Source organism: Sphaeramia orbicularis, chromosome 14, assembly GCF_902148855.1.
Source record: "Sphaeramia orbicularis chromosome 14, fSphaOr1.1, whole genome shotgun sequence".
Classification (NCBI taxonomy): Eukaryota; Metazoa; Chordata; class Actinopteri; order Kurtiformes; family Apogonidae; genus Sphaeramia; species Sphaeramia orbicularis.
The window spans coordinates 53,203,050-53,229,630 of NC_043970.1; the positions used below are offsets into that span (position 1 = coordinate 53,203,050).

Here is a 26,581-nt window from a genome sequence, read left to right on the forward strand (position 1 = left end):
AAGATTTTATTGATACCAACGTCATTTTCAATTCTGCTCTGCGACTGATTCTTATTGATTCCTTTATCGATTGTGGGACAAAAAAAGCCACACAAGTTTTGAGTGTCATCATCCAGAATAGATGAAATGACAGAATATTTGTACAGCCATCCTTTTCAAAGAAAAAAATCCACACCACCCCCCGCATGGTGTTAATGTTATTATAACATGCAGGATATTTATCCTCAGTAACGGATGAGCTGCAGAGCCTGGAGGCGGTGGATAGAGTCACATGGTCTTATTTTAGCTGATGTTTTTACAGCATTACAACAAACACTGTCGATATCTTTCTCTATCAAGGTTGTCTGCAGATCCTTAAAAAATTCAGGCCCTAATTATCCTTAAAACAGGGTTCCTGTGGGGTCTTAAAAGCCTTGAATTTACAAATCTGCTTATAATACCATAAAAAAGTCTTTAAAAGGTATTACATTTATTTTGGTAGGTCTTAAGTTATGTTGTCATAAACTTGTTGAAGCTGCGTCCACCCGTTCCAACCCGACAATTTATATGTAATTAGGAACTGGTTATCGCTAACTTTCCCACTCGGAACGATGGGAATCAAGGCCTTGGAGTAAATAAATAAATTTTCCTAAATTCTAGGAGTCGCAATTGTTTGCCAGTATGGCTGTGAAATAGGCTCTTAAAAGGTCTTAAAAAGTCTTAAATTTAGCTTGTAGGAACCCTGTTAAAATTGGTAATTAATCCTTAAATCTGACACAGATCCCACAGACAAATGATATTGATACAGTATATTTACTTTGTAAATCTTTATACAGAATTAGTCCAATGTGTAATGTGATGATCATTTGATCCTAGATGGGAATGAGTGGAGCCTCCAACAGTCATTCATGGGTGGAGGGGTTCAGGTATGAGCTTTAGCAGCTTCTACAGAAACAGTCAGACAAATGGAAATGGAACTTTAGTGGACTGAAACATGGTTTAGACTGGTTCAACACAATAACTATGAGGCTGTTGGACTGTTATTTATGTGAATGGAAGGACTGAAATTTGACCAAAGATGCAGAAAAAAATGTCTTTAAAAGTCATTAATTTGGCTTCATCAAATCCGCAGACAGCCTGAATGTGTATTTAGCATATTTTTGGTGTATTCTAGTATATTTTAGTGCATTTTACTGTATTCTTTTGTGGTGTTTTTTGTGTTTATTAGTGTATAATAACCATGAGGCCTGTTGGACTGTTATTTATGTGAATGGAAGCCCTGAAATTTGACCAAAGATAGTTGAGAGAAAGGTCTTAAAAAGACATAAATTCAACTTCTTCAAACCTGCAGTTAGCCTGTTATGAAATGAAGTTGTACCTTGGACCGTTCCTCCTCCTCCTTTGTGGCTCCTTGTTATTAGTTATTGGAGTTTCATGTCCAGGGATTTCCTTTGGTTTTCAGAGGCTTAGGTGCCGTTTGGGTTCTAGTAAGATTTATGTGGATGTCTGTGGAATGTGATGGTACTTCTGCAAGAATATTTTATGTTTCTCAAAAGAAATATGTAATTTAGCATCATTTTGGACTATTTCATTACTATTCACAGGCCCAAAAACACTGGGGACAAACTGTGACCACTAGATTTGGGAGAAGTCATTTTAATTAGTTTGGATTCCGTACATACTGATCTGATTTATCTGAATTAAGTCTCAGGTGGTTCCCAAATCACCATGTCTACTGCATGTAAGCTTTATAATGTTGAAGTACATGGTGGTATTTCCAAAAGGAACCAGTAAACCCAAACTCTAGTGGATCTGACAGTTCTCATCCATTGGCCACCGTTGGGTCGGCAATCAATGCCATGTATTTGTTGTTGCCCACTTTGTTTTTTATTTTGAATTTTTTTTTTTTTTTTTCAATCAGGAGATTTCTATAGATGAGACAATTTTATAGGGATTTTTTAAATGGATTGGAGGCAGAAAACTTATTAATGTACATGTTTTGGATGATTAATTTATGCGTTGCTAATTTTCTGATGAACGTTTGTTGATTGTTTTATGTTTCACAATTCTGTAATTTATGATTCTGTGTGGATGTAACTCTGTCTAAATTCTTGTAGTCGCGCCACCTTTCTGGTTAAATAATGGTTGAAAGAAAAAAATAGACTTTTATCATTATTTTGGCTCTACTTAATCTCAGGGATGATTAAATCTTCATCTAAATGCAGCCATATCTGATGTTCCATATTTACATCTGCTTCCACATTTTCCTTTTTTAAAGTGAATTTGCATCAGACTATTGTTGCCAAACATTTGTAGAAATTTAAACTAGTCGGACATCTCTCTCTGAACGCATTTGTTCTCCTTGACCTATCAGATGGCACTAAACACACACATTGCCGTCTGAATCGCCTTTAACCAAGCTAGAGTCATGCACAGAGTAAATTCTTTATAATTAGCAGCGTATTAATTCTAAATGGCTGCTTAAGATATGTGACAGCGTTCGATAGGATTAGGCTGATGTGCGTGGACCAGCGCTCCCAGGCTGGACGAGGACGGAATGAAAACTAAACTTTTACGGCCAGAGGGGTTACTCTTATGGCTCAGGATGAACAAATCCTTCAGAAAACTACAGGATCAGTCCACAAGGTCAACGTCTGGATTCTTAAGATGCTGTTTTTTCAAGCGGCAAGTTCTGTGGTGTGCCTGGAATATGCAAAGAAGCCTCAATTAAAAGAATTTTCTTGATATTTATGGTGCTTCTATTCCAACCACGCCTCTCTTTATGTTGATGCAATCAGAAGTAATGCCACAGCTTTGTCTATCGAGTCCAATTGGTAACGAGAAATGATGGCCCTCTTCAGCCGACATATCCCACATATTATGAGGCTTTTTGAGGGTGGTGAAGCATAGCTAATGCACGTCTCTTTGTTGGGATTGAATGGGAGATGCCAGACATGCCTACAGTATCAGTCATTTGCATTTGCCTTCCGTTGCAGGGCTGCAGATGAGCTGAAAAGAGGGTGCCCCGACTATTCACCACCACTGTGAGAACAACAATTATTAAACCGCCACTGAAACCAAATGTGGACGGCGTGAATAGTGTGTGTACGTGGAGAAAATCATTTTACAATATGTTGCTTTCTCCCCTCCTTTGTCCTTGAAGCTGCAGCAGGGCCTGTTGTTTACCCAAGTTATTGCAACAGGAATTTGTTAGTGTTGACACAGAACTATGTTGTTGTAGGATTTAGACAGAAAGCCTCGACAGCGTTTGGTGAAATATGTTTCGTATGTAAGCAGGAATCATTTGCGATCACAGCCATGTTTTGTTGCATGTTTTCAGGCGTCTGTGGCGAAGGACACTTAATCCATTTTCAGGTCTTGATTCTGCTTTAACCTTGGGAAGCGGTTCGGCGCCGGGCCACTTGTGAAAACAACAACATGTTAGCGTTAAAAGCCTGAGTGAAGCTCAAAGCTGTAACGCCCTCTCAGCTCCGCGGTTTTTTGGGAGTACACAGGTAGCACTGCTTTCTCTTTTGCCTCTCAAATGATCTGCACCTTTTCCTCTTCCCTCCCCGAGCAACAGCGTCACGTGACGGTGACCTCATCTTCACATGTGTCTGATGAAAATAAGGCCGGCCAATGGAGGAGTTTTACCTCTGCTGCATGATCCGTCCACTGAGAATGCTCAGTCCAGGTGGCGATTGTATCATTGAGTGTCCTACCTGTTATGAAAGCCAACGCAGACAGTGCTGCTGTTGTGTCCTTTTCAGCCTCGCCAGCTTGTCTAGTCATTTGCCCTTTTCATTTTTACTCCCCAGGCTCTTTATGGGATTTTTTTTTTTTTTTCATTGGATCATGATTCTCAAGGTTATTGTGCAGCAGGGATGGGTTTTTTTGTCTTGTTAGAGGTGTGCATGTGTGTAAGTGCTACCATCTGTGTACCAGCAAAGTGTTTGAGCCCGAGTCAGGCTTCTTTTCTGGCTTGAGCTCGGGGCAATTTAATTTCCTCCTTCTACACGGACTCATCTCACATCTCACTGTTATTACTGCTGATGTTTCTGATCCCAGGTGAAGTTTGAAGGAGAGATTTCCCTCCCAGGAGAAGTAAAGCATTTCAACCAAATTACCTGTTTACATGGCTAACACATACAAGCGGTACATGACATCTGCCGACTGCTGTAGAGAGAGAGAGAGAGAAACCAGTGTTTGAGTTGGAAGTAGAGCAACAAGACAAGTTGCTAGAGAACCACGGCGCCTCTTGTTTTGCTCCTCTTGTGCTTCCTTTGAGTGCTCAGCCTCCTCTGATGGGTTCATTATTCTTCCTCTCCTCCTGCCATGTTTAGTTTTTCCTCCGTCTCCTCTCCACCCAGGGGTATTGCCGTGCATACGCCTGGTGCTGATCGTGGCACAGAAACGCCTGTTTGACTGTCTCCATGGAAATGTGGAGGAATATGCCAGCGCCTATAAAAGAGAATGAGAACTCTTTTCATTGTTTGCTTTTCTTTTACCTCGCTTGTTCTCATTCTTGTGTTTTTTGGGTTTTTTTCCGCTTCTCCATAACACCAGCTACTAGCTCCTGAGCTTCCTCCCGGCTCCACCTGGCCTTGGTTTCTAGACATTTCCGTGGTTCTTGGAAGACCCAGACGATGCGTCGAGGTGGTGGGGGTCACTACTCTTTGTTGACACAGCAGGTGTTGATTTGGCTCCACAGTGGTTGCTTTGTTTGCTCCACCGTCATTCTTCTTAAGCAGCGAAAGGGCACAGGCTGCCAGACTGAAGGGCAATGCACAGATAAAAGGGAGTGTATTTCCTCTCTTCTATACACTTTGGCTGGTTCACTGAACAGGCCTTTGCTTTTAGAAAGCTCACAACTGTCAATCCAAGGCCTTTGTTTTATTTGTTTTCTAGTCAGTCTTTGGTTTTTATATAGACACCAGGTACAGTACATCATTCTAAGTACTTCTATCACAGGGATGTCAAACTCATACTAGTTTAGGTTCCACATTCAGCCCAATATGATGTGAAGTGAGGCAAATATGGGAAATACTACGTGAAAACTAAAATTACATCATGAAAATGTTTACATCTTCAAAGTTTCCTTAAAAATGCGAATAACATGAACAACCTGAAATGTCTTAAGAAAAGGAAATGCAATTTTAACAATATTGTCATTTTATCAGTGTATCATTTACATGTGCATCACAACTTACAGATCACAGTGGATCAACAAATACACAAAACATCTAGTAACAGGCATATTGTTAGAATTGCACTTTTTTCTCTTAAGATATTTCAGGTGGTTCATGGTTGTTAAGGTTATTTCCATTTTTTTGTGAAAGGATAGTTTGTACATGTAAACCATATTCTTGTAGTTTTACTTTTTGTACACTAAAACAAAGAACAAAATTTGGAGTTGTTGGTATTTATATGTTATTATGATAATATTTTGCTGGTCTGATCCACTTTAGATTATACTGGTCTATATGTGGAACCTGAGCTAAAGTGATTTTAACATCCTTGATTGTTAATATCTCAGTGGAATTTTTGCATTTCACAGATTCATCCCGTGGGCCAGATTGGACCCTATGGCGGGCCGGTTTTGGCCCATGGGCCGTATGTTTGGCACCTTTTCCCATCATGTCTTAACTCAGACTCTGTTATGTGGACTCTCCAGGTGCTGCTGTACTCAGGTGACAGGGCTTATGAGGACTACTACCCTCCCATGAGGGGTCGAGTCCACTTCAACTCACCTGACCCCAAAAATGGCGATGCCTCCATCACCCTGACTGGCCTGAAATCGTCTGACTCGGGCACCTACCAGTGTAAGGTGAAGAAGGCGCCGGGGATTCGCAGCAGGAAGATGCTGCTGATCGTCATGGGTGAGTACGGCGGCGGCGATGGCGAGATAGATCACTGAACACACCCTCAGTTCTCTGTGTGAAGCCTCACATGGTAAATTCACTCTCTCTGCAGAGTGGAAATGCACCAAATCACACGGCCTTTGCCCTCCTTGGCTGTTTTGATGTAATCCCTCCTAAAATCGAGTGCATAACCTTCCTAGAGGCTGTGGAGCACTGCCCTCTTTGTGATATAATTCAGCGTTCGCCCTAGATGCTCTCATGCTGTCATTGTCTCTAAATCATCACCATTTTATACTCTACATGTTGTATTAGTGTCTATGATTGGAGCAACGGTACAATTTCAGTGCATTCTGCTCCCTGATCGCATCTTTGTTTTCCATCACAGTTCTGCTCTGTTGTGGAATATTTAATAGCACAGTGGAAGCCGCTTATCATCATCACGGATGATCAGATGATTATTGTCACCACATCTTTCAGTCTTCAGCTGTCTGTTGGTTGAAGACTCTGTTGAATAATGAGAGCGGGTTTTATACAGTTGAAGGTACCGGTAGTAATAAATACTCACTACATATTCCAGATCTGCTTTTTTATGTAGGCTATAATAGAAATTTCAGCTGCTTTTTAGGTCATATTAGAAGCACCACTTATGAGGATTGTTTGTTCCACCTTGTACTTTTCCTTCTGGAATTAGTTGGGGTTTTTTGCTTCCTAATAGGTCTACATGATTAAATGAATCAGTACAATCTCATCCTGTGAATTTCTGACAAAAGGCTGCATATAACGAAATGGGACAAACACAATCTCTGTTGATTGGATATATTTTGCATTATATAAAATAGGTCAATATCTGAACATAAACCCAGTGTGTCCATCCACTGTCATTGATACAAATCCATGGGTTTTACTGGTGAATCAATGTTGTAGAAGATGATGGTGTTTCCACAGTAACTATGGAGCCTCTGAACGTCCAAATGGGTCATATCTGATGACCATGAAAATGACAAACTGTATTTTACACCAATTATTTACATGTATTGATCAGATTAGTGGATCAACAGATACTAAACAGTTTAGATCAGTAGATGCTTTTGGTGTTCAGCTGCTTTTGAGGTCATATTAGCAGCACCATTGATGAGCGTTGTTTGTTCCATCCTGCACTTTTCCTTCTAGAATTAGTTGGGTTTTTACTTCCTAATAGGTCTGCATGATTAAATGAATCGTGACAATCTCAACCTGTGAATTTCTGACAAAAGGCTGCTTGTAGTGAAAAGGGACAAACACAGTCTCTGCTGTTTGGATATATTTTGCATTTAGTGACAGTGAGTAGCCACAGGTTCAGTGTAAAACGTGCACATGCCTGCATTTCAGTTGGTGGTGGTGGTGGTTGGGGTGCTTAGCCTCATGCATGCAGTCTCGGGGGGGGGGCTGTTGGACACATGCGTTTTGGAGGCAGGACATTTATACTGGCCTATTATGTATTACACATATGTACAGGGTGGGGAAGCAAAATGTACAATATTTTGAGGCAGGGATTGAAAGACAGTGTATGACCAATTAGTTTATTGAAAGTCATGACAATTTATTTTTCCACAAGAAAATGTCCGTAATAGAAAATGTTTTTATTCTATGTGTCCTCCTTCTTTCTCAATAACTGCCTTCACACGCTTCCTGAAACTTGCGCAAGTGTTCCTCAAATATTCGGGTGACAACTTCTCCCATTCTTCTTTAATAGTATCTTCCAGACTTTCTCGTAATAGTTTTGCTCATAGTTCTCTTCTTTCCATTATAAACAGTCTTTATGGACACTCCAACTATTTTTGAAATCTCCTTTGGTGTGACGAGTGCATCCGGCAAATCACACACTCTTTGACGTTTGCTTTCCTGATTACTCATATGGGCAAAAGTTTCTGCAAAGGTATGGATAATAGTGTTAGGTATGATTATGACATCAATATATGTTTGGTTTCAAAACAACTGACGTAGTGCCTGCTGAGAAAAACAACTAAGTGTTCATTGTAAATTTTGCGTCCCCACCCTGTATAATAAGTCTAATGCGACAGTGATGATTGTTTTGTATGAAATGTATGGTGTGGCAGAAACCTTACCAGCAGAAACACTGTAATAATAATACTGGTTTGACAGTAATAATATTGGGTGTTCCTAAAGTCTGGACACAGGCACAAATGCATATTTTCGAGAAATAAAATTTTCAACAGCATTTTATTCATTTGGAATATTAATGACTATCCTTCACATGCACTGAGAAGTACCAGTTCAATTCTTTCTTCTTTCGACAAAGCCCTATTCAATCTGTGGAGGTAAAAAAAAAAAACGAAAGTATAGTTAATGAGATTTGCAGTGTGTCCAGACTTTAGGGACAGCCTGTAGTATTCCAGTTTTAAATGACACCTCTGTGACTTTGCCCATCATTATAAGTGCACGGTGCTGTCTTGTGAAAGTGGACAAACGCTGGCATTGGCGTGTGCACTCAGCTGCCGTTTTGCTGCACAGGGTGAGACGATGACACATCCGAGTTGTAAGTCCGATGATTCCGTCCCGAGGCAAACACACACACTCACTCTGTGGCCTTGCTGGTCAGTCGACTGACTCAATGAAGCTGAAAGTGAAGCGCCTCCCGAAACCAGCGCCGTATTTGCATATGGACAAAACAACCCACACTCTGCTCAGTGTTATGGAATAAGCTGGTGTTATCGTCGTTATCGGAGTTTCACCTTCCTACAGATGGGGCGAGGCTCAGAATATGGCGGCTGCTCCCGTTGACGTCGTGTTGTGTACAAAAGCTGCTGCACTTTAGAAACTAGTCCAACCAGAAAGACATGAGCCAAAGGCAAACAAACAGGACAGAAGCAGCAGTGACTTCAGCCGGAGTAAATAAGATTAATGTTCACACATTTTCAGCAGCAGCAGCCGACGGTGAAGAGGCAGTGTTTTTTTACGAGACCAAGTAAAACACTGAGCTGTTAGTCACGTCTGCAACTTCCTGCCACTTCACACTTTCCTCTCATTTTCATGTAAATGTTTAATCCCATTTTGGAGACAAACTGTTCCAGTTTAAATCCTTTCAAGGAGCAAACCATACATTTGTATTAGGCCATAAAACAACAGAATCAGTCATTTGTTCTCTATTCTTCGCTATTCTTCACACCTTATCAGTTCTTGCCCCTTTAGTTGTAACATAACCCCTAAAGACCTAGAACTATTTTTGTGGTATCATTCTACCCAAACTTTTCTTATGTGATTTATCACAATTTTTGTAATATTATCCTCTGTATTTTGCATTTTTTTGGTGAAAATTAGGTATTTTCCTATATTTAATTCACTGATCGTGTAGATGTTGATTAAAGCTCAAAGTAAATTCAAAGGTTATGATATCAAATCAGAGAAAACTGAAGAAAATGTGATTTTTTATTTTTATTTTTATTTTTTTTCAGCAAATTTATCATTAACTGAAGATAAAACAACTGTCATTGATCCAACTCCATGGGTTTTACTGGTGTATCAATGTTGAAGAAGATGACTGTGTTTGCACGGTAACTACGGATTCTCTGAACGTCCAAATGGGTCATATGTGATGAGCATGAAAAGATGACAAACTGCATTTTACACCAATTATTTACAGGTATTGATAGAATTAGTGGATCAACAGGTAATAAACATTTTTGATCAGTAAATGCTTTTGGTGTACAGCTGCTTTTTAGGTCATATTAGCAGCACCGTTGATGAGCGTTGTTTGTTCCATCCTGCACTTTTCCTTCTAGAATTTAGTTAAGGTTTTTTGCTTCCTAATAGGTCTGCATGATTAAATGAGTCATAATCACAATCTCAGCCAGTGAATTTCTGACAAAAGGCTGCATATAATGAAAAAAGACCAACAAAATCTCTGTTGTTTGGATATATTTTTCATTTAGTGACAGGTTAGAAGCCACAGGTTCAGTGCAAAATATGCTAAATAGAAGCTACATTCTCCTATTGGTTAAAGTTTCTATTGTGTTCAAGTTTGTATGTTTGACTTAATATTTCTAGATGAGTTTCGTGTGTATTTTCCATCATAACCAGGCAAGAATAGTGAAACAAAAATCTTTATCGCAATAGGACTTACTTCCCCAATTCCAAATCACTCTGTTTTCTATTTCTTTTAACAAACCTATTATGTTTTTTTCTTATGTACAGTAGTCTACTTCATAAATTGTGATATATATATATATATTTAAATGTCTCAGCTAAATGGGTTTTCCATGAACTTCCGTGTAGAGCTACAGCTGTTATATATGTAAATGCATTTAATGATTCTCGTCTCGTCGGCACTAGTGTAGTAAAAGCTTAAAAGCACTTAATTTTAACACACATTTTGTTGCACCTACTGAAGAACCCTTTACTGGCATTGAACAGTGGAATGCATGGAAATTAAAAAAAAAAGGAAATTGCACAGAGCAGTTATGACATGAAAATAACTTGAATATACAAAGCCTGTTACTTAAAGATACAAAGGAAGGACTGGTAATGACTGGTGAAAGTGAAAGAAGATGTGCACCAGTCAAACCTCAAACCGCTGAAAACGATGTGGAAATACCAATGAAATATGACATTTCTCCGTTTCATCCAGCTGTTTTTATCCAGCTGAATGGATGCGATTACCACGATTATGCAAAACAACTGTGGCTAGCTTAAATAATTTTGATAAGTCGATTATGTAATAATTGTGTCAGACCTAGATGCTCTAAATATCTGTGACGCTCTGAGGAAGAACGCTGACAGTTTTGACGATCACCTAAAATTATTACAGCAGTTCCTCTAACATTTCGACGCTCATAACATGCACTGCTTTACATGAAATGTCTGAAAACTTGAAGATGAATTGGTGCAGATATGAACCCTTGCCACTCATGCATCGCATACCTGAGCTGCAGATGTACCCTGGGTAAATTGCCATGGGATGTACAACTCCTTATATGGACATCCTGGGGGTGGGGGGGTTTATAGGTCACATCTACAGGTTTTGCAAAATGCATTTCTTCATCTTCAGAACCTCAGATATGATACTTTTAAAAACCCTCCAAGGGCAGCACATGCACCGCTATGTTTTCACTACAGCTTCATTATGTTTTATTATCATTTCTGTCATTTTCCTCCGTAGAAGAGCATTTCAAATCCTTCATTGAACAGAGAATCGCATCTTTCCATTCCAAGCTCCATTGATGTCCCTTGTGATTGACAGCCAGATCAATACACATATCTTCACCTCCCACTGTACGGAATTGGATCAGTCCTTTGTGCATCAACTTGTGCAACATAATGGGTTGAATCCCTCATCTGTCAGTTTTTACCAACCAATAGGCACTCTGGAATCACTAAGGCCCGCCCTATTTCAGTTTAGTCTGTAGAGGTATGAGGAGAGACAGGACAGAAATAGACCTGTCCAAAATGAGACGTCCCCCTCTGCGTGACGGACAAGAACAACAACTGTTTTACTGCACGCCATCAAGAAAAAAAAAAAAAACTACTAATCAATAAATAGTATGAAAACAATGCAAATATTATGTGCTTAGTAAATACATAAACTATAATACAGTGACTCATGATCTGTAATATAATCTGTTATTCTTCAGCCTCATTTATTCACATTAGAGACATTTGCTGAACATTCATGTTCAAAAGACTGTATTACAAAATGTCATTTTAGACATGTTTTCTACACTTACCTGTTATCTTATTCATATATTCCACTACTTATTTGAAGATTAGACTTTGTTATACCTATTTCAACACCAAAACACTTTGTCCACATGAGTGACGGTGTGTTTTCACAAGAGATTTGAACATCATCACAAGTCTGATTCAAACTTTTGGCATTTAGGCTGAATTTTCTCTTCCTACAGAGCTCTAAGATGGAAGCAGGCCTGAGTTACATAAAGCTGAGATTGTCCTGAACATTTTTAAATAAAACACTTAGGTATTGTGTTATTTGTAAGTAACTTAAAAAAGGGAAATTAATCTATAAAGACCCAAACATCCACCCACAACCAAAACCATCTACTGATCTAAAATGTTTAATGTCTGTAGATCCACTAATCCTATCAATACATGCAAATAATTGGTGTCAAATGCAGTTTGTCATTGTTTCATGGTCATCAGATATGACCCATTTGGATGTTCAGAGGCTCCGTAGTGACTGTGGAAACACTCTCATCTACAGCATTGATTCACCAGTAAAACCCATGGAGTTGGATCAATGACTGTGGATGGACACACTTGTTTTTATGCTCAGTTATTGATATCTTTTCTGAAAAGTAACTTTTTCTTCAGTTTTCTCTGTTTCTAATGTAATAACCCTCAACTTTACTCTGAGCTTTTATGAACATCTACATCATCAGTGAATTAAATGTAGGAAAATACCTGATTTTCACTTGAAAATGCAAAATACAAAGGATAATATTTTGATAAATGGTGATAAATCACTTTAGAAAGGTTAAATATAGAGGAAAAAAATCATTTGGAAACTGCCACAAAAGTAGCGGTAGGTCTGTATGGGTTAAGAAAATATGTAGAAATGGAGAAAATGCCCTTGGAGCTCCAATGTAGAGAAAGCATTGAACTGTGGGTAAAATGCAGCTGTAGTGGCTACAGTGTGTGTCTGTTTGTGTGTGATATGTGGTGCTGACAGGCTGCAGGCGGTTGACCTCACGGCCGCGGGTGTTTTCAGCTCTGAAACGGTGACAAGGAGAGGCGAGGACATCTTGCCTGCTCTGCATTTTACCTTCACGTTGATCTAGTCACGAGGTAGCGACGGTCCAGAGACCTGAACACAGCTCTGCCTTTACTCCGCCGGTCCTTCACCTTCACGTACGCAGCCGTACACGCGCCTGACACACACGGTTTACTGGTGTGTCGCGTCACGGCGGTGAACAGGAGGTAGCGTCTGTTGTCGTGTGTTCTCTTTTAACTGCTGCTTCTGGACGTTGAAGTTAACAGGAGCAGAGGAGCCACCTGCAGTCCTGCATCGCATCTCAGCAGCCCTCACTACCGTTTACCGTTTGTGACTTGACTCCAGGGCTGCGTGACGCGACTGAAATCTGCTGAGTGGATATAGGTCATTCATATCTGATAACGATACATATCACAGTAGAGCACATTTACTGGAGATTCATTGAACTAGCATGGAATTACCATATGGAAAGGCCTGTATTTATGCATTTATATCCCACATATATTATTTATATACACTATTTTTCCTCTTTAGGTTTAACACAGCCATTGTGCTTTGGGAAACAATTATAGTTTCATTTATTGTTTACTGTTTTGTTGATAAAGTTCAATTCATTTATAGAACCACTACTTCTAAAGCATGCAGTTAAAGATCACATTAATGCCTCATTGAGATTAAAAGTCTCTTTAGCTACCGTGTCCTGACCAACACGGCAGCTGCACGAATTACAGTTGGTGTAGAACCAAACATTAGGGATGCACCAGTGCCACTTTTTTCCAGACTGAGTACAAGTACTTACATTTGAGTATTTGCCGATACCGAGTTCCGATACGAGTACTTAACATTCCCAATCCAGTTGTTAGTTGCTTTTGTAAATGTGCTTTATTGTCGTTGTCATTAGTCTGACTGGAACAAAGTGCTGCCACTGACATTTAATGTGTTGGAATGAGCGTTTGTCAATTAATCCACCAGGGGGCGCTGCTCTGAATTAACCATACTGGACAAATACCAGGAAGAAGAGGAAAGTTTAATGAGAAGAAGAAAGTCAGTAATACAAACATGGAGATGATAGAGGTAACACTAACGTGATACTAATATTACAGCATTTTCACTGGTAAGGTTTAAAAGCTCAGCTTCAGCAGGAAGAGAAAAGAGAAATGAGCGACAAGTTTCATTTTCACTTCCGCTGGCGGGGGTCCGCACCGCTCCGTACCCCCGGCCCAGCCCTGGGTAGTTGTCCTAAATGTGTCAGTAGTTTTTCTGTAACTCACACAACCGCTCTTTGAACAGATCCTCTACCTCCATGGTTCCCGCTGGTATTCTCCATCTGGGTATGCATCCCAGCACCTGGAAAACAGATGGAATATACGCAGAGGACGGACAGAACGCTGTGTCTGTATCTGTCTGTGTCTGTAACATTACTTGCAGTCAGCGTTACTTTTATCGCTGTCATTTATTTAGTTAAACCTCCACACTCTTCACACTCCACACACATTATTCCTCCTCCTCGTACCTGCTGCACTGAATTGTGAATGTCACACGGCCGTAAGTGGCATTGGTGCATTTGTATCGGATTACTTTTACAAGTACAAATACGAGTACACACACTGAGTATCGGAGCCGATGCCAGATACTGGTATCGGATCGGTGCATCCCTACCAAACATGCAATTAAATAATATCAATAAAATTAGAAATGCACCAAATATAGAATCGATACACAATATACAAATAACTTATATGAGTCAGAACCAGTAAAATATATCTTAATAGTCTGGCAAAGCATAAAACAGGAAACAGAACACACTTTTTAAACTCTCTGTACTATTTGACCTGATTCTTCCATAGGAAACTGTTTTTTGTAGTTGACAAACAGGAAGAAAACTCCGCAGCACTCTCTTTAAGCATTAAAATGCCTTCATTCTCATGGCATGGTCATATATAGACCTTAAAAAAAACTTCAACGCGTTTTGGCTTCAAGCCTCCATCTGGAAGTCAAAGTGATGAAGGCTTGAAGCTAAAATGCGTTGAAGTGTTTTTTAAGGTCTATATGACCATGCCATGAGAATAAAGGCATTTTATTTGCTCAAAGAGAGTGCCGTGGAGTTTTCTTCCTGTTGGTCATCTACTTTATTATCCCTTTTTCCAAAGAGTACCTCAAACCGACTCTTTTTTTTGGGTCCTAGAAGCATTCCTTCCCATGATTTTTTTGAACTTTTTTTTTTTGTGTGTGTGTTTTGGGAATCGATCTGCAGCATAATTCACAAAGGTTCCCGGTCCACTGCAGACTTTAAGACAAAACCACGTCCCTGCAGCGTCTCTGCTCTGTGTCACAATGGAAAGTCCTAATGAAGAGTGTGATTTGTGACTGAACTAAACAACAGAGTGTAATTTGGAATGATGGACGTAGCCCTGCTAACTTTCCTTATTCTCTGTGCAGCTAATCACTGCAGCCCTTTCTGCCTTAGATCTGACCCCAGACAATCCTCATCCAGATCACAATCAGGATCTCACTGCACAGCTCAGCAGCCAATCTATTTAATTCTGTCCGCCCGGCTTTAGTTCCCACTCACCAGTCGAATGTCACTTTCTATTGAACAATCAGCTTCTCCGACCGCAGCGAAAACCACAGTCGAGCTTTGCTGCTCTGCTTATCTTGTCCACAGTACACTGTAGCCTTGTGCGACTCATAAATCTGTATTCATTGTTCATTTACCGGAGCCACATTGGCTGAATCGCTCTGCCCTTTATCTCCCGTTGGTCTTCCAGCCTTTGTCACCGTCTTCTTTGACCTCATCTTTCCAACAAATAAATCTGCTCGTAAGACGTCCGCCGAGTGTCGTGGTCCGGCCGCAGAACGTTTTGGCTGACTTTCACCTTTAAAAGATGCCTTCAAAATGTCATAGCTGTTTGACATTTATGGTGTGTAGCGTGAATGTGTGCATAGGTGCAGCATCGCAGCAGAAAAGAGCAACCAGTGAGTTGGAATATGCACAGCCTGGGCCTCCATCATTCAACCATCTGTCCATCACCACTTGCTTAATTTTCACTGTCTCCCCCCGCCCCCTCCGTCCTGACCCACTGTGCGTTTATTAGATTAGTAGGAGCACTCAGTACCGGTCTACTGTTAATCCTACCGCTACGCCTGCTAAGCCCCCACCCACCCAACACCTGGTTCAGATCTCCAGAGCTCCACTGCAGGGTGATGATGTTACAGAACCTGTTTCCTCACTTTGATGCCAGCTTTTAGTCGTGAACACAGACCTGCACTGTGAACTTGACCTCTTACAGGGTTTCCCCCCAGTTTGTTATAAAAGCACTTTCACACCTGAAAGTTGGATCTAAGGTTCATGTTTTTGGGCACTTTGATATATTTACACCATTTAAAAGCTTATTTGGCGTCTTTCCTCTCCAGAGTAGCGTAGTTCGTCTGATATTTAATATTTTGGTTTTTGCTTCTGTGTCTAAGGCAGGGGTGTCAAACGAGCGGCCTGCGGGCCAGAACTTGTCCACCACAGGGTTCAATCCAGCCAGTGGGATGAATCTGTGAAATGCATAAATTACACTGAAGATACCAAGGATGTCACACTCATATTAGTTCAGGTTTCACATACAGACCAATTTGTTCTCAAGTAAGTCAGACCAGTAAAATACTGTCGTAATAAGCGATCAATAATGACAACAGCACATTTTTCTCTGTTTTACTGTAAAGAAGTAAAATTATGTGAAATGTGAATTGCACACTTTGTAAATGTAAATATATTCATAATATGATTTGAGTTTTTTTCACTGTAAAACGTTCATTAAAGTTTGGAGTTGTCATTATTTGTAGGGTGTTCTGTCATTATTTTACTTGGTCTCACCAACCTAAATGAGTTTGACAGCCCTGGTCTAAGGATATTTTGACCTATTTTGTTTAGTCTGAACTTTCAGATTTTCTCCTTTTCCATCCTTATCATGTACATTTCCCTTTAGACATGTCCATGCCTCTTATACATCAACGTATTTCTCTTGTGTTTTTCGTGTTCCATTAGTTTTTTCTCTTCTTTTCAGCCAGTGTCCTTGCGTATAACTCATCCAGAAACTTTGTTCTGGCCCAACACCACCTCTTTTGAGCGGCAGTTTGGTCCTCACCATGATCCAGGAGAGGTTCCACACCTGTAAATTTGGTTTCAATCAAACTGGAAAGTCCAGAACACACAATGTAGGCATTGCATGACTTGAGAACAATACCCAACAACACCACATCTGTGGCTGCTACTGCACATAAAGTAACAAAAAAAAAATCTGATAAATTATGCTGTATTTATTGTCAGTTGTTTGTGTACCAGTGTAAATATTAGAGAGACCATTGCATTGTGGGTTATTTGTGTCCTTAATGTCTATGTATAGTGAGAACTAAAAGTCCAAACTAAAAGTATTTGATGAGTCAGCTTTAATCTGTGTGAGTTTTCATGTTTTTCTGACACTGAGGAGATAGTCATGAGAATATTTCCATGACAACGTCATTCCTCCAGAAATGAAACACGTGAAGGTTTAGTCCTGGACATATTGTTTTCTTCAAACAATGCGTGGGTGTGTTTCATGTTTCTTCTGGATTTTTGGCTGAATATTTTAGTATCAGCCTTAAATTGTACAAAGATGGGTAGTTTTTAGACAAATAATGAATCCATCTCCTCAGTAGAAACCATCAAAGCCCTTAAACCCTCCACAAACACAGGGAAAACCCTGCCTGATGCCCCCCCCCCATACCCCCGTACCCCCCCTCGCCTCCTGTTCTCCTCAGTTCCTGACTGGCCGTGAGTCTTTCTGGACTCGGCCTGTTTTTAATTTGGATCTGTGTTTGTTTTCCACCCCCCTCCTCCCCTCTCCTCTCCTCCCTCTCCTCTTCTCTCCTCTCCTCTCCTGCCAACACTCTCTCTGATTGAGGAGTGTTTGCTCAGGTACTGCTGCTCAACTCCAAACGTCGCCTCCGTCCTCAACCCGACTCGACGCCATGCACGTGTGTTTGTGTTTTCGCCGCCATTAAGCTGAGTGACGGCCCCTGTAATGACAGCAGCTGTATCAATTACTCTGATTACCACTCTCATTACGTTGATGACTGGTGCTTTGAGAGCGGAGGAAATCAACTTTAGGAAAACACAATACAAAGACTGGAGTGGCCCACAGCATCTGACGGCAGCGCTGATGCCAGATAATGCGTCCACCTGCTTGTGTGTGCTCCGTTTCACCTGTTTCTTCACTGTTTTCTCTCCACAGTGAAGCCGTCCAAGCCCAGGTGCTTCGCCGAAGGCCCGACGCAGGAAGGCAAAGATATCGTACTGCGCTGCTTATCGAGCGAAGGCACCAGCCCTCTGCAGTACAGCTGGGAGAAAACCAGCGGCAACAAGCTGCTGCCCGCCACCGCCATGCTCGGTAACCGCCTCTCACAGGCAACTCCTCCAGTCCTGTAGGGCTTCCCCTCGAACTCCATCATCTTTTCTAACTTGGCATTTCTTCATCCTTGGCTGCAGATCCCGTTGGAGGCACCATTAATGTCAAGAACGCATCTGCCAGCGCATCTGGCACTTACCGCTGCACTTCCAGCAACCGGGTTGGCATCGAGGAGTGTATACTGCAGCTTAATGTGACACCTCGTGAGTACAAAACAACAAACTGTGCTGAAGCCGCTTCATACTGAAACCGGGTGAACTGCTTAAACCAAAAGTGAAACACAGGTCTCATCTGTCTTGTGCTGACGATGGAAGAGAAATGAAGAGGCATCACAGGTTACAACAGTGGAACCTTCAATGAACGTCAGAGTTACCGATAAGAATAATTATAATAATTAAACCAACCTACAACCCATTATGCACACTTCGAGAGAGCAATACAGATATTAAACAATACAGGACATTTGGAATATACCAATAAACTATTCTTACACTCATACATTCAAATTAAGGGATGTGGTTGAATTTGAAACAACAGAAATATTATACAAAGCAAGAAATAAATGACTTTCAAGTAACATGCAGAAATTATTGACAGATGGAGAGAAACTAAATATGAAACAATGGTTTGCAAGAACAAATTTTAAAACGTGTATCTCATATTGTGGAATAAAATGGAACAGAACATGAAACTGTGTGAAAATATCACAAAATTTAAGAAAATGTATAAAAACCTTATTTTCCAGAGATATAATACCAATAAACAGGAGTACAACAGTAATAGTTACTGATGGTATGTTGTAATTTGTTCTCTTTTTGTAGTAATTTAATAACTGATCTATTCTTTTGTATAGACTCAATACATTACTCATGGGGTTGGATGATAAAAGCTCGTTTTTTTTCCTACCCTATTAAAGAGCCACAATGAAATAGTTGTAGTGCCTTTTTTAAAATTATTATTGTTATTGTTTTTATCAACTTTTTGCCTTCAATGTTGTAGTGTCCCATTTAAATTTGTAATTTCTCTTTGCCTTTTGTTCACGTCTATATTTTTTTTGCTTATGTTCGAAGTAAAGTTTATCATTATAATAATAGGAAGAACCTTTTATTCATAAAACACTTTACATTTCTAAAAACAGAAAAAAACACAAGAATTAAGCAATTGAAGATGATGGACAGTAACAGTCTATGAATAAAACAGTAAATGGAATAAAAAAGAACAGATACATGAGTGAGATGGATGTGTTGAAACTTTTTTTTTTTTTAATTGTATCTATTTGGAATGAACAGCTAAATTCACCAGCAGATCAACATGGTAAAAAAGAGACAAATGCCATTCCAGTTTTTGTTTTGAGTCCAGAAGATGTACTTCACCAGCTGATAAGGCAAACAAGTCCCAAAAATGAAAAGCATCGGATTGTGGAACAAAGTTTGTTTGTCCTTGTAGTGACTGTTCTCCTTCAATATCTTAAATTTCACAGCAATTACACTCAAGTAACCACAATGGATATACATTATCCTCCAAAGGATGATCTGGTTTGCCCAGAATAAACATTCATCTGTTCAAACTTATAGATGAGTCATGTGTGGATTGAAGAGCTTTAAATACATATAATTACTCACAGTGTGAAACTGAAGGCTCATCTGGGTTAGATAATACTTCATCTCTGACGTAAGTAAAGTAAATATCAACTCATTTCAGGTGGCAGATTAAATATAAACCCCTGTTTTTGATGCGACTGTGTCTAAAGTGAGAATCCTACTTCAGACTTCATTGCACATGTAGAAATAAAGTGTGAGATTTAAACCTCTTGAGTGGTGGCAGCCGGAACCACAGGCTTCAACTGAGCTTCATAAATGTTAAAGAACAGACATTAAAACAGGACTGGAAACCAAAACGATGATGGGAGAGGTTTTTTTACAGATCCGTTTGCATTTGGATGGTGTTTTTAGGCTTTTTGGATGTTCCTCATTCATAATCTGCTCCAGTTTTTACTCATTTTGTGTCTAGATTTAGACGCACATCATCTGAAAACCTAAGCACTGTTATAATCTTGATAATGACCTTTGGATCATATGTTTGTTGGAACTGCAGTAATGGATGGTGTGTTACCTTGTCATCTTTGCAGCTTTAAAATCCATTTTCTTGTGCTGTATATTATGTTATGGATGTGACCTACATACAGAAAACATATGTCATGTGAATGATACGCTGCCAGATCTATGATGGCATTTTACTGTGGAGAAAGAAAAAATACATTTCATGAAACCTAAGTATAAAAACATCCAAGTACCTTCGTTATGCACAGATTCTACAAAATGTTTAATCTGTAGTTTATTTAATGAAACCACCATTTTGTTGAATCACAATAAAATGAAAATATGTGAATAAACATTAATAATATAATGTGAACTTAAACTTTAATACATAACCTTATCTATAAATGTGATTTCTCTCAAAGTCAAGTCAGATTCTTAATAAATAGTAGTGAAAAAACAACAATTCCCATGATCCCATGCTCCTTCACAGCATCATCTACCACTATATCTTTTCTTATCCTTTTCAAAGCCTAGAAGCAGATGCCACCCACTGTGTTTAAACCCGTATTCTAGATCTTATTCAGACTCAGGCATGTGTTATGTTCAAGTGTTTCTGCCCTCATTGTTCATTTTTCACTGTAACATGTTTTTCTTTGTCGTGAAGCCCCCAACACCGCGGGTATCATCGCAGGAGCCATCATCGCTGTGCTCCTCATCCTCATCATCATCGCTATCATTCTGTTCTGCTGCTGCCGCGCCCGTCACCGAAAGAAGTACGAGAAGGAAATCTGCAACGAGATCAGGTACGTAGTAGAGATCTGTGTTTATCTGAAATTCAAATGTGCCTTTACTTATAATGGTTCATATTTTGGTGGTTTATATCATGTAAATGTTTAGCGATATCAATGTAGTTACTATTGAGCACGAATAGGAAGTCATATATGGACTTTCATTTGGGTTAATGACCTTTGACCTTCAGTGACTGGAAGGGTCAAACTCAAGGTCTCCAATGTCTACATTTCAACTATCGTCTTCTCCAAAACTACTGGTAGGATTAATTTCAAATTTTATCTGCATCTTCCTTGGGACAATGTCTGCAAAGTTCATTCACAGTTTTGAGAAATTTTGTTTTTTGAATATTTGACGAATTTTTGAAATATTGAAAATGTGCCTTTTCTTATAAGGGTCCATATTTTCAATCAATCAAATCAATCATATTTTATTTATATAGCACCAAATCAGAGCAAAAGTTATCACATTACACTTTACATATAGAGCTGCGCGAAACCAGACTCTCAAGCCTGTTTACAGAAACCCAACAGAATCCACCAAGAGCAAACACTTGGTGACAGTGGTGAGAAAAAAACTTCCTTTTAAACAGACAGAAACCTGGAGCAGACCCTGACTCCTGGAGGATGGTCGTCTGCCTTGACCAGTTTGGGCTAAAGAGAGAGGGTAAAGAGAGAGAGAAGAGATTGGGGGAGGGGGGTAGACACACGAATGCACAGCAAATTAATCTAATAGTGTTAAAAAGTAGAAAATCTGGTGTTAGTATAATTACCATTACCAATTACCATTACCAACTCTACCATCTACGTAACTATATAATAACACTATCACAACAATATGTACAAATGAGTGATGATGATGAAGGCAGGAGAGAAGAAGGACCGCAGCAGCAGGTCCAGAGATGATCCAGGGAAAACCTGTGAGGACATAAAGCCCAAAGACTCCAGGGAAGAAGGAGAGTCAGTAACATGGATTTGCTGGAGTGTAAATAGAGGAGGAGCAGAGATATTCTGATGGTGTATAACATGTAAATCAGGGCTCTCAAACTCATTTTCTTTCAGGTTCCACATTCAGCCCGATTTGATCTCTCAGTGGGCCGAACCAGTAAAATAATAACAGAATAACCTATAAATAATGACAACTCCAAATTTTTGCCTTTGTTTTAATGCAAAAAACCCCCACAAAATTATGAAAATACTTACTTTATAAACTATCCAAACAAAAAAGATGTGAATAACCTGAAAAAATAAAATTTCTTTAGAAAAATAAGTGCAATTTTAACAATATTCTGCCTCAACTTATCATTTCTACATGTGCGTTATGGATCAGATCTAGTTCAAATTGTGCTTAATTTTCTCTAGACATTTCAGGTTGTTCGTATTTGTTCAGGTCATTCACATTTTATTGTTACAGGATAGTTTGTAAATGTAAATATTTTCATAATGTAATGTTATTTTTTGCACTAAAATAAAGACAAGTATTTGAAGTTGTCATTATTTAAAGGCATAATATAATTTTTTCACATCAAACTGAGAAGACAATATGAAGTCATTATTTTTTAGGTTGTTATGCTATCATTTGACTTCATCATCACATTGGTCTGTATGTGGAACCTGAACTAAAATGAGTTCAACAGCCTTGACTGTGGAATTTGTGCACTTTGCAAATTCATCCCACGGGCCAGATTGGAACCTTTGGCATTTGGCCACCGGGCTGCATGTTTGAGACCCCTGATGTAAATGGTTACAGATATCAATGTAGTTTATTGGTCACTGATAGGAAGTCATATATGGACTTTGAATTAGTTGAGTTCTCCTCCAGTGAAGGTACCACCGACTTCTATTGGGAGATTGATCTCCTGCATCCAGACCACAGGACTCGAACAGAACCTGACAACCTCACAAACTCGACTGGTATTGATTCTGGATTGAACACGATGCTGAGATACTGGGACATTAGACCTATTTTTTATCATCTGGGAAACATTTATAGACTGAATTAGAGTTGTTAAACATAAGCAGAGGTTGATCTGAACGCAGTGATCATGTGACCCCGTCCATCTCCACCACGTCTCCATCAGCTCCACCACCCGCCCACAGAAACACTTTCTCCATCAGCATTTTCCTTTTTTACCCTCCTCAAATAAACAGCTGTGGTAATCAGTTTGAAAGCTTTGTTTGCTCTGTGGATTCTGTGTCATGTCTGCTGCTGGCTGCCTCCCACCCCCCCTCCAGAGCCGACCCACCCTCCATCCGGCCCGCGGGCGGTGTACGACCGCCAGGTTTACTATGGCTACGCCGCGGACTGAATCTGTCTAAGACCACAATGTGACACCGCTAACACTGTAGGACAAAGAGGATTAGACCGCCGGCCTCGTCTCGTACACAGAGACTCAACCACTGCAACTCCACAGCACGAAGCTCTGAACTCAACAAGCCCCTCAGGCTCAGTTTGATTGAGCATTTAACTGGATTATTACTGCTTATTAGTAGTTAATGTGCTGGCAGAGGGAATAGAGGGCATTGCTGTATGGTTGCTCAGCTCCGTCTCTACAGGCCATTAGACAGGCAGTGATTGGGCAGCGTCTGCACGCTCAGCCACAATCAGACAAGGCCATTTCCAATTATTTGTCCTTCTTTGTTCAGTCGAATCATGTCCGACTCCTAAAGTGACGCACACCGAGTTCTTGACTATTCACTGTTGTCCTCGGCGAGGGCTTTGATGGGTCGATCAGTCCTGACAATACAGACGCCACTGAACTAGAGTTTATAACACCTGAGGAAAACAGGTTCTGCCAGTTGACATCCACACAAGACCCAACATAAAAGTATTTTCTAAAGGTCATACCATTGAGCGAATGAGTTTTTTCAGTTGGTTTGTAACAAACAAGAGGAAGTACAACATGGGACACTTGAAGAAATACTTTATTTCAGGAGTATTTTATTCATGGATTTTCAAAAAATGCCATGTTCAGAATTATTCATACCTTATTCATAACACATTGTTTTTAACATGGGTAGTTTTTGACCCATATATGGAAGGGTGGAGGGTCCAAACACTCGTCTCTAAGGGTTAATGATGAAATCAGTTGAGAAATGTTAGCATTGTAGACCTTTTTAATCAGTTTACATTCACATTTTCATCCCTGCTGTGACTGATCCAATATGGCAGCGCGGTTGATGTTTGTCTGTGTAGAAGTATGTCTACACCTGCTCTAATATTTGCTTTTCTCAGGCATCTGATTGGGTTAAATCACCACCTGTTGGCTCTACTCTCAGCAGTTCTTCATTTGTGTTAGGAGATGCATCAGTGAAGCAGGAACACTAATGTTAAACCGCGCCTGTGTCCACGTGAACCAGGCCTCAGATGTCTTCCTGAGGACAGATGTCTGCTCTTATTTTGTCTTAATGTCCTGCTGTGTCTGTCCTCCCCCTCAGAGAGGATGTCCCCCGCCCAAGAGTCGCGTTTCCACAGCGCGCAGCTTCACCGTGGGCAGCCAGCGCTCATCCCTGGGCCATGTCGCCATCCAACCTGCACGAGTACGCCCTCAAACCGCAGTACGACAAGATCCCGTCGACGAGGAGTACGACAGGCCCCCGAGCCACGCCCCCCTGCCCCGCCCACCGCCTCCAGGATGGGCGGGCCCAACCTGAGCCGCATGGGGGCCATCCCGGTCATGATCCCGGCCCAGAACAGGGACGGATCCATCGTGTAGCCCGTCCCGTTCTCCGGGGACAGAACAGGAGTAAGACACAAGTCAATGAGGATGGAGCAGGAGCAGGGAGGGGCCAATAAGCCCCGCCCTCAGCTCCTCGTATTTACAAACAGGAGTTTACCCTCTCATGAAGACCAGGCTCTGTTGTGTTGTACTGGAACCACAACAGAGCACATGAACCTTTTATCAACAATAGAATTTTACTTTCTGGACTTTCTCACTGAAATTAGAGCGGATATACAGCAGAACGGTCAATATACAAATTATTGTACATACGTGGATGCATGTTTTTTTAATAGATGGCCCTTGCTGTAGAGGTAATGTATGTCTAAACAGATCCAGGCCCATGATTGGCCGGCTGTACAGCTGTATGCATGCATTTGTATATAAAACTGTGTGTATGGGAGATTGGGAAACGTAACGGTCATTAGTTGTCTTTGGACGCCTACAGCAGTATGATTATTCGTCTCATCCGGCAGAGTTTTAGTTTTATAAATTCAAAAGCTCTCCACGAATTCAAAGACCCGACTACTTAGGGAATCTGGAGTCATCTGGTGTAGATCCTGTGACTGTTTGAGCTGTAAACGGTCTATTTAGGTCAGCCGTTGGCCGCCGCCGCGCTCCTCGCCGTTTGAGCGGGCGCTGAAGGCGACCGGATTGGCTCGCCTCGAAGGGGGAGGCTCAGGCCACCAAATCTTGTGATTGGGTGGATTATTGCTTCTTGACCGAGCTTAAAACAACAAAAGGCCGGTTTCTACCCCCGTCCCCTCCCCCTCGGAGGTCTTCCAGGGGTAGAGGACGGAGGAATAATGGTGGCAGCTGGACATCAGGGTTCAGCGAGCATTCACCTCTGATTGGGTTTGACTGTCAACCTGAATGACCACCAGGACGTCACGCTCATGTTATTAGCAGGATGGGAGCACATGGTCTTAATTCATCATCTGTGGCATTGTCACCCCCCACCCCCCCCCCCTTCCAAAGATGAAGCATATGTCAACAAGAAGCTTATATTTAGATCAGGGGAGTCCAACTCATTTTAGTTCAGGTTCCACATTCGGCCCAATATGATCTCAAATGGGCCGGACCAGTAAAATAATAACATCACCTAAAAATATTGACAACTCCACACTTTTCTGTATGTTTTAGAGTGAAAAAAGTCAAATTACATGATGAAAATGTTCACATCTACAAACTATCCTTTAAAAATGTGAATAATATGAACCTGAAATGTCTTAAGAACAATATAAGTCTCATCATTTACACATGTGCATTAATGTGTAAAACATTTAGTAACAGGCATAACTTTGTTAAAATTGCACTTGTTTTTCTTCAGAAATTTCAGGTTCATAAGTTATGTACATTTTTTTCCACAGTATAGTTTGTAAATGTAAAGTTTTTCATAATGTCATTTTATTTTTGCAATTTTTCACTTTAAAACAGGGAGAAAAATTTAGTATCATTATTTGCCCAATATGATCTCAAATGGGTCGGACCGGTAAGATAATAACATCACCTATAAAAATGACAACTCCAAACTTTTCTGTATGTTTTAGAGTGAAAAAAGTTAAATTACATGATGAAAATGTTCACATCTACAAACTATCCTTAAAAATGTGAATAGGAACCTGAAATATCTTAAGAACAATATTATGCCTCATAATTTATACATGTGCATTAATGTGTAAAACATTTAATAACAGGCATAACTGTTAGCATTGCACTCGTTTTTCTTCAGAAATTTCAGGTTCATAAGTTATGTACATTTTTTTCCAAAGTATAGTTTGTAGATGTAAGGTTTTTCATGATGTCATTTTACTTTTGCAGTTTTTCACTTTAAAACGAGGAGAAAATTTGGGATCCTCATTATTTCTGGGTTATTTTACTGGTCTGACCCTCTTTAGATCATAGTGGGTTGTGTGTCCTGAACTAAACTGACCATTAATGTCTTGGTTTTGGTCCATGGGCCGTACGTTGGACCCCCTGGTCTACATGAACCTTCTCCCGGTGGTCATCCAGGCGTCTGTAGCGTTAATGGGACTCTA

At 40.3% G+C, this 26,581-nt stretch overlaps 1 protein-coding gene across 1 annotated transcript; it reads left to right on the forward strand.

The window, feature by feature from the left end:
• Positions 1-5,637: 5,637 nt before the first annotated feature.
• On the forward strand, positions 5,638-24,799 carry LOC115432461 (coxsackievirus and adenovirus receptor homolog). Its single transcript, XM_030153308.1, is given in 9 exon segments — positions 5,638-5,858; positions 17,823-17,978; positions 18,077-18,199; positions 20,700-20,838; positions 21,486-21,490; positions 24,266-24,338; positions 24,340-24,398; positions 24,401-24,436; positions 24,439-24,799. Coding segments are annotated over 9 exon segments (912 nt in total). The 5' UTR covers position 5,638; the 3' UTR covers positions 24,540-24,799.
• The last annotated feature ends 1,782 nt before the right edge of the window (positions 24,800-26,581 follow it).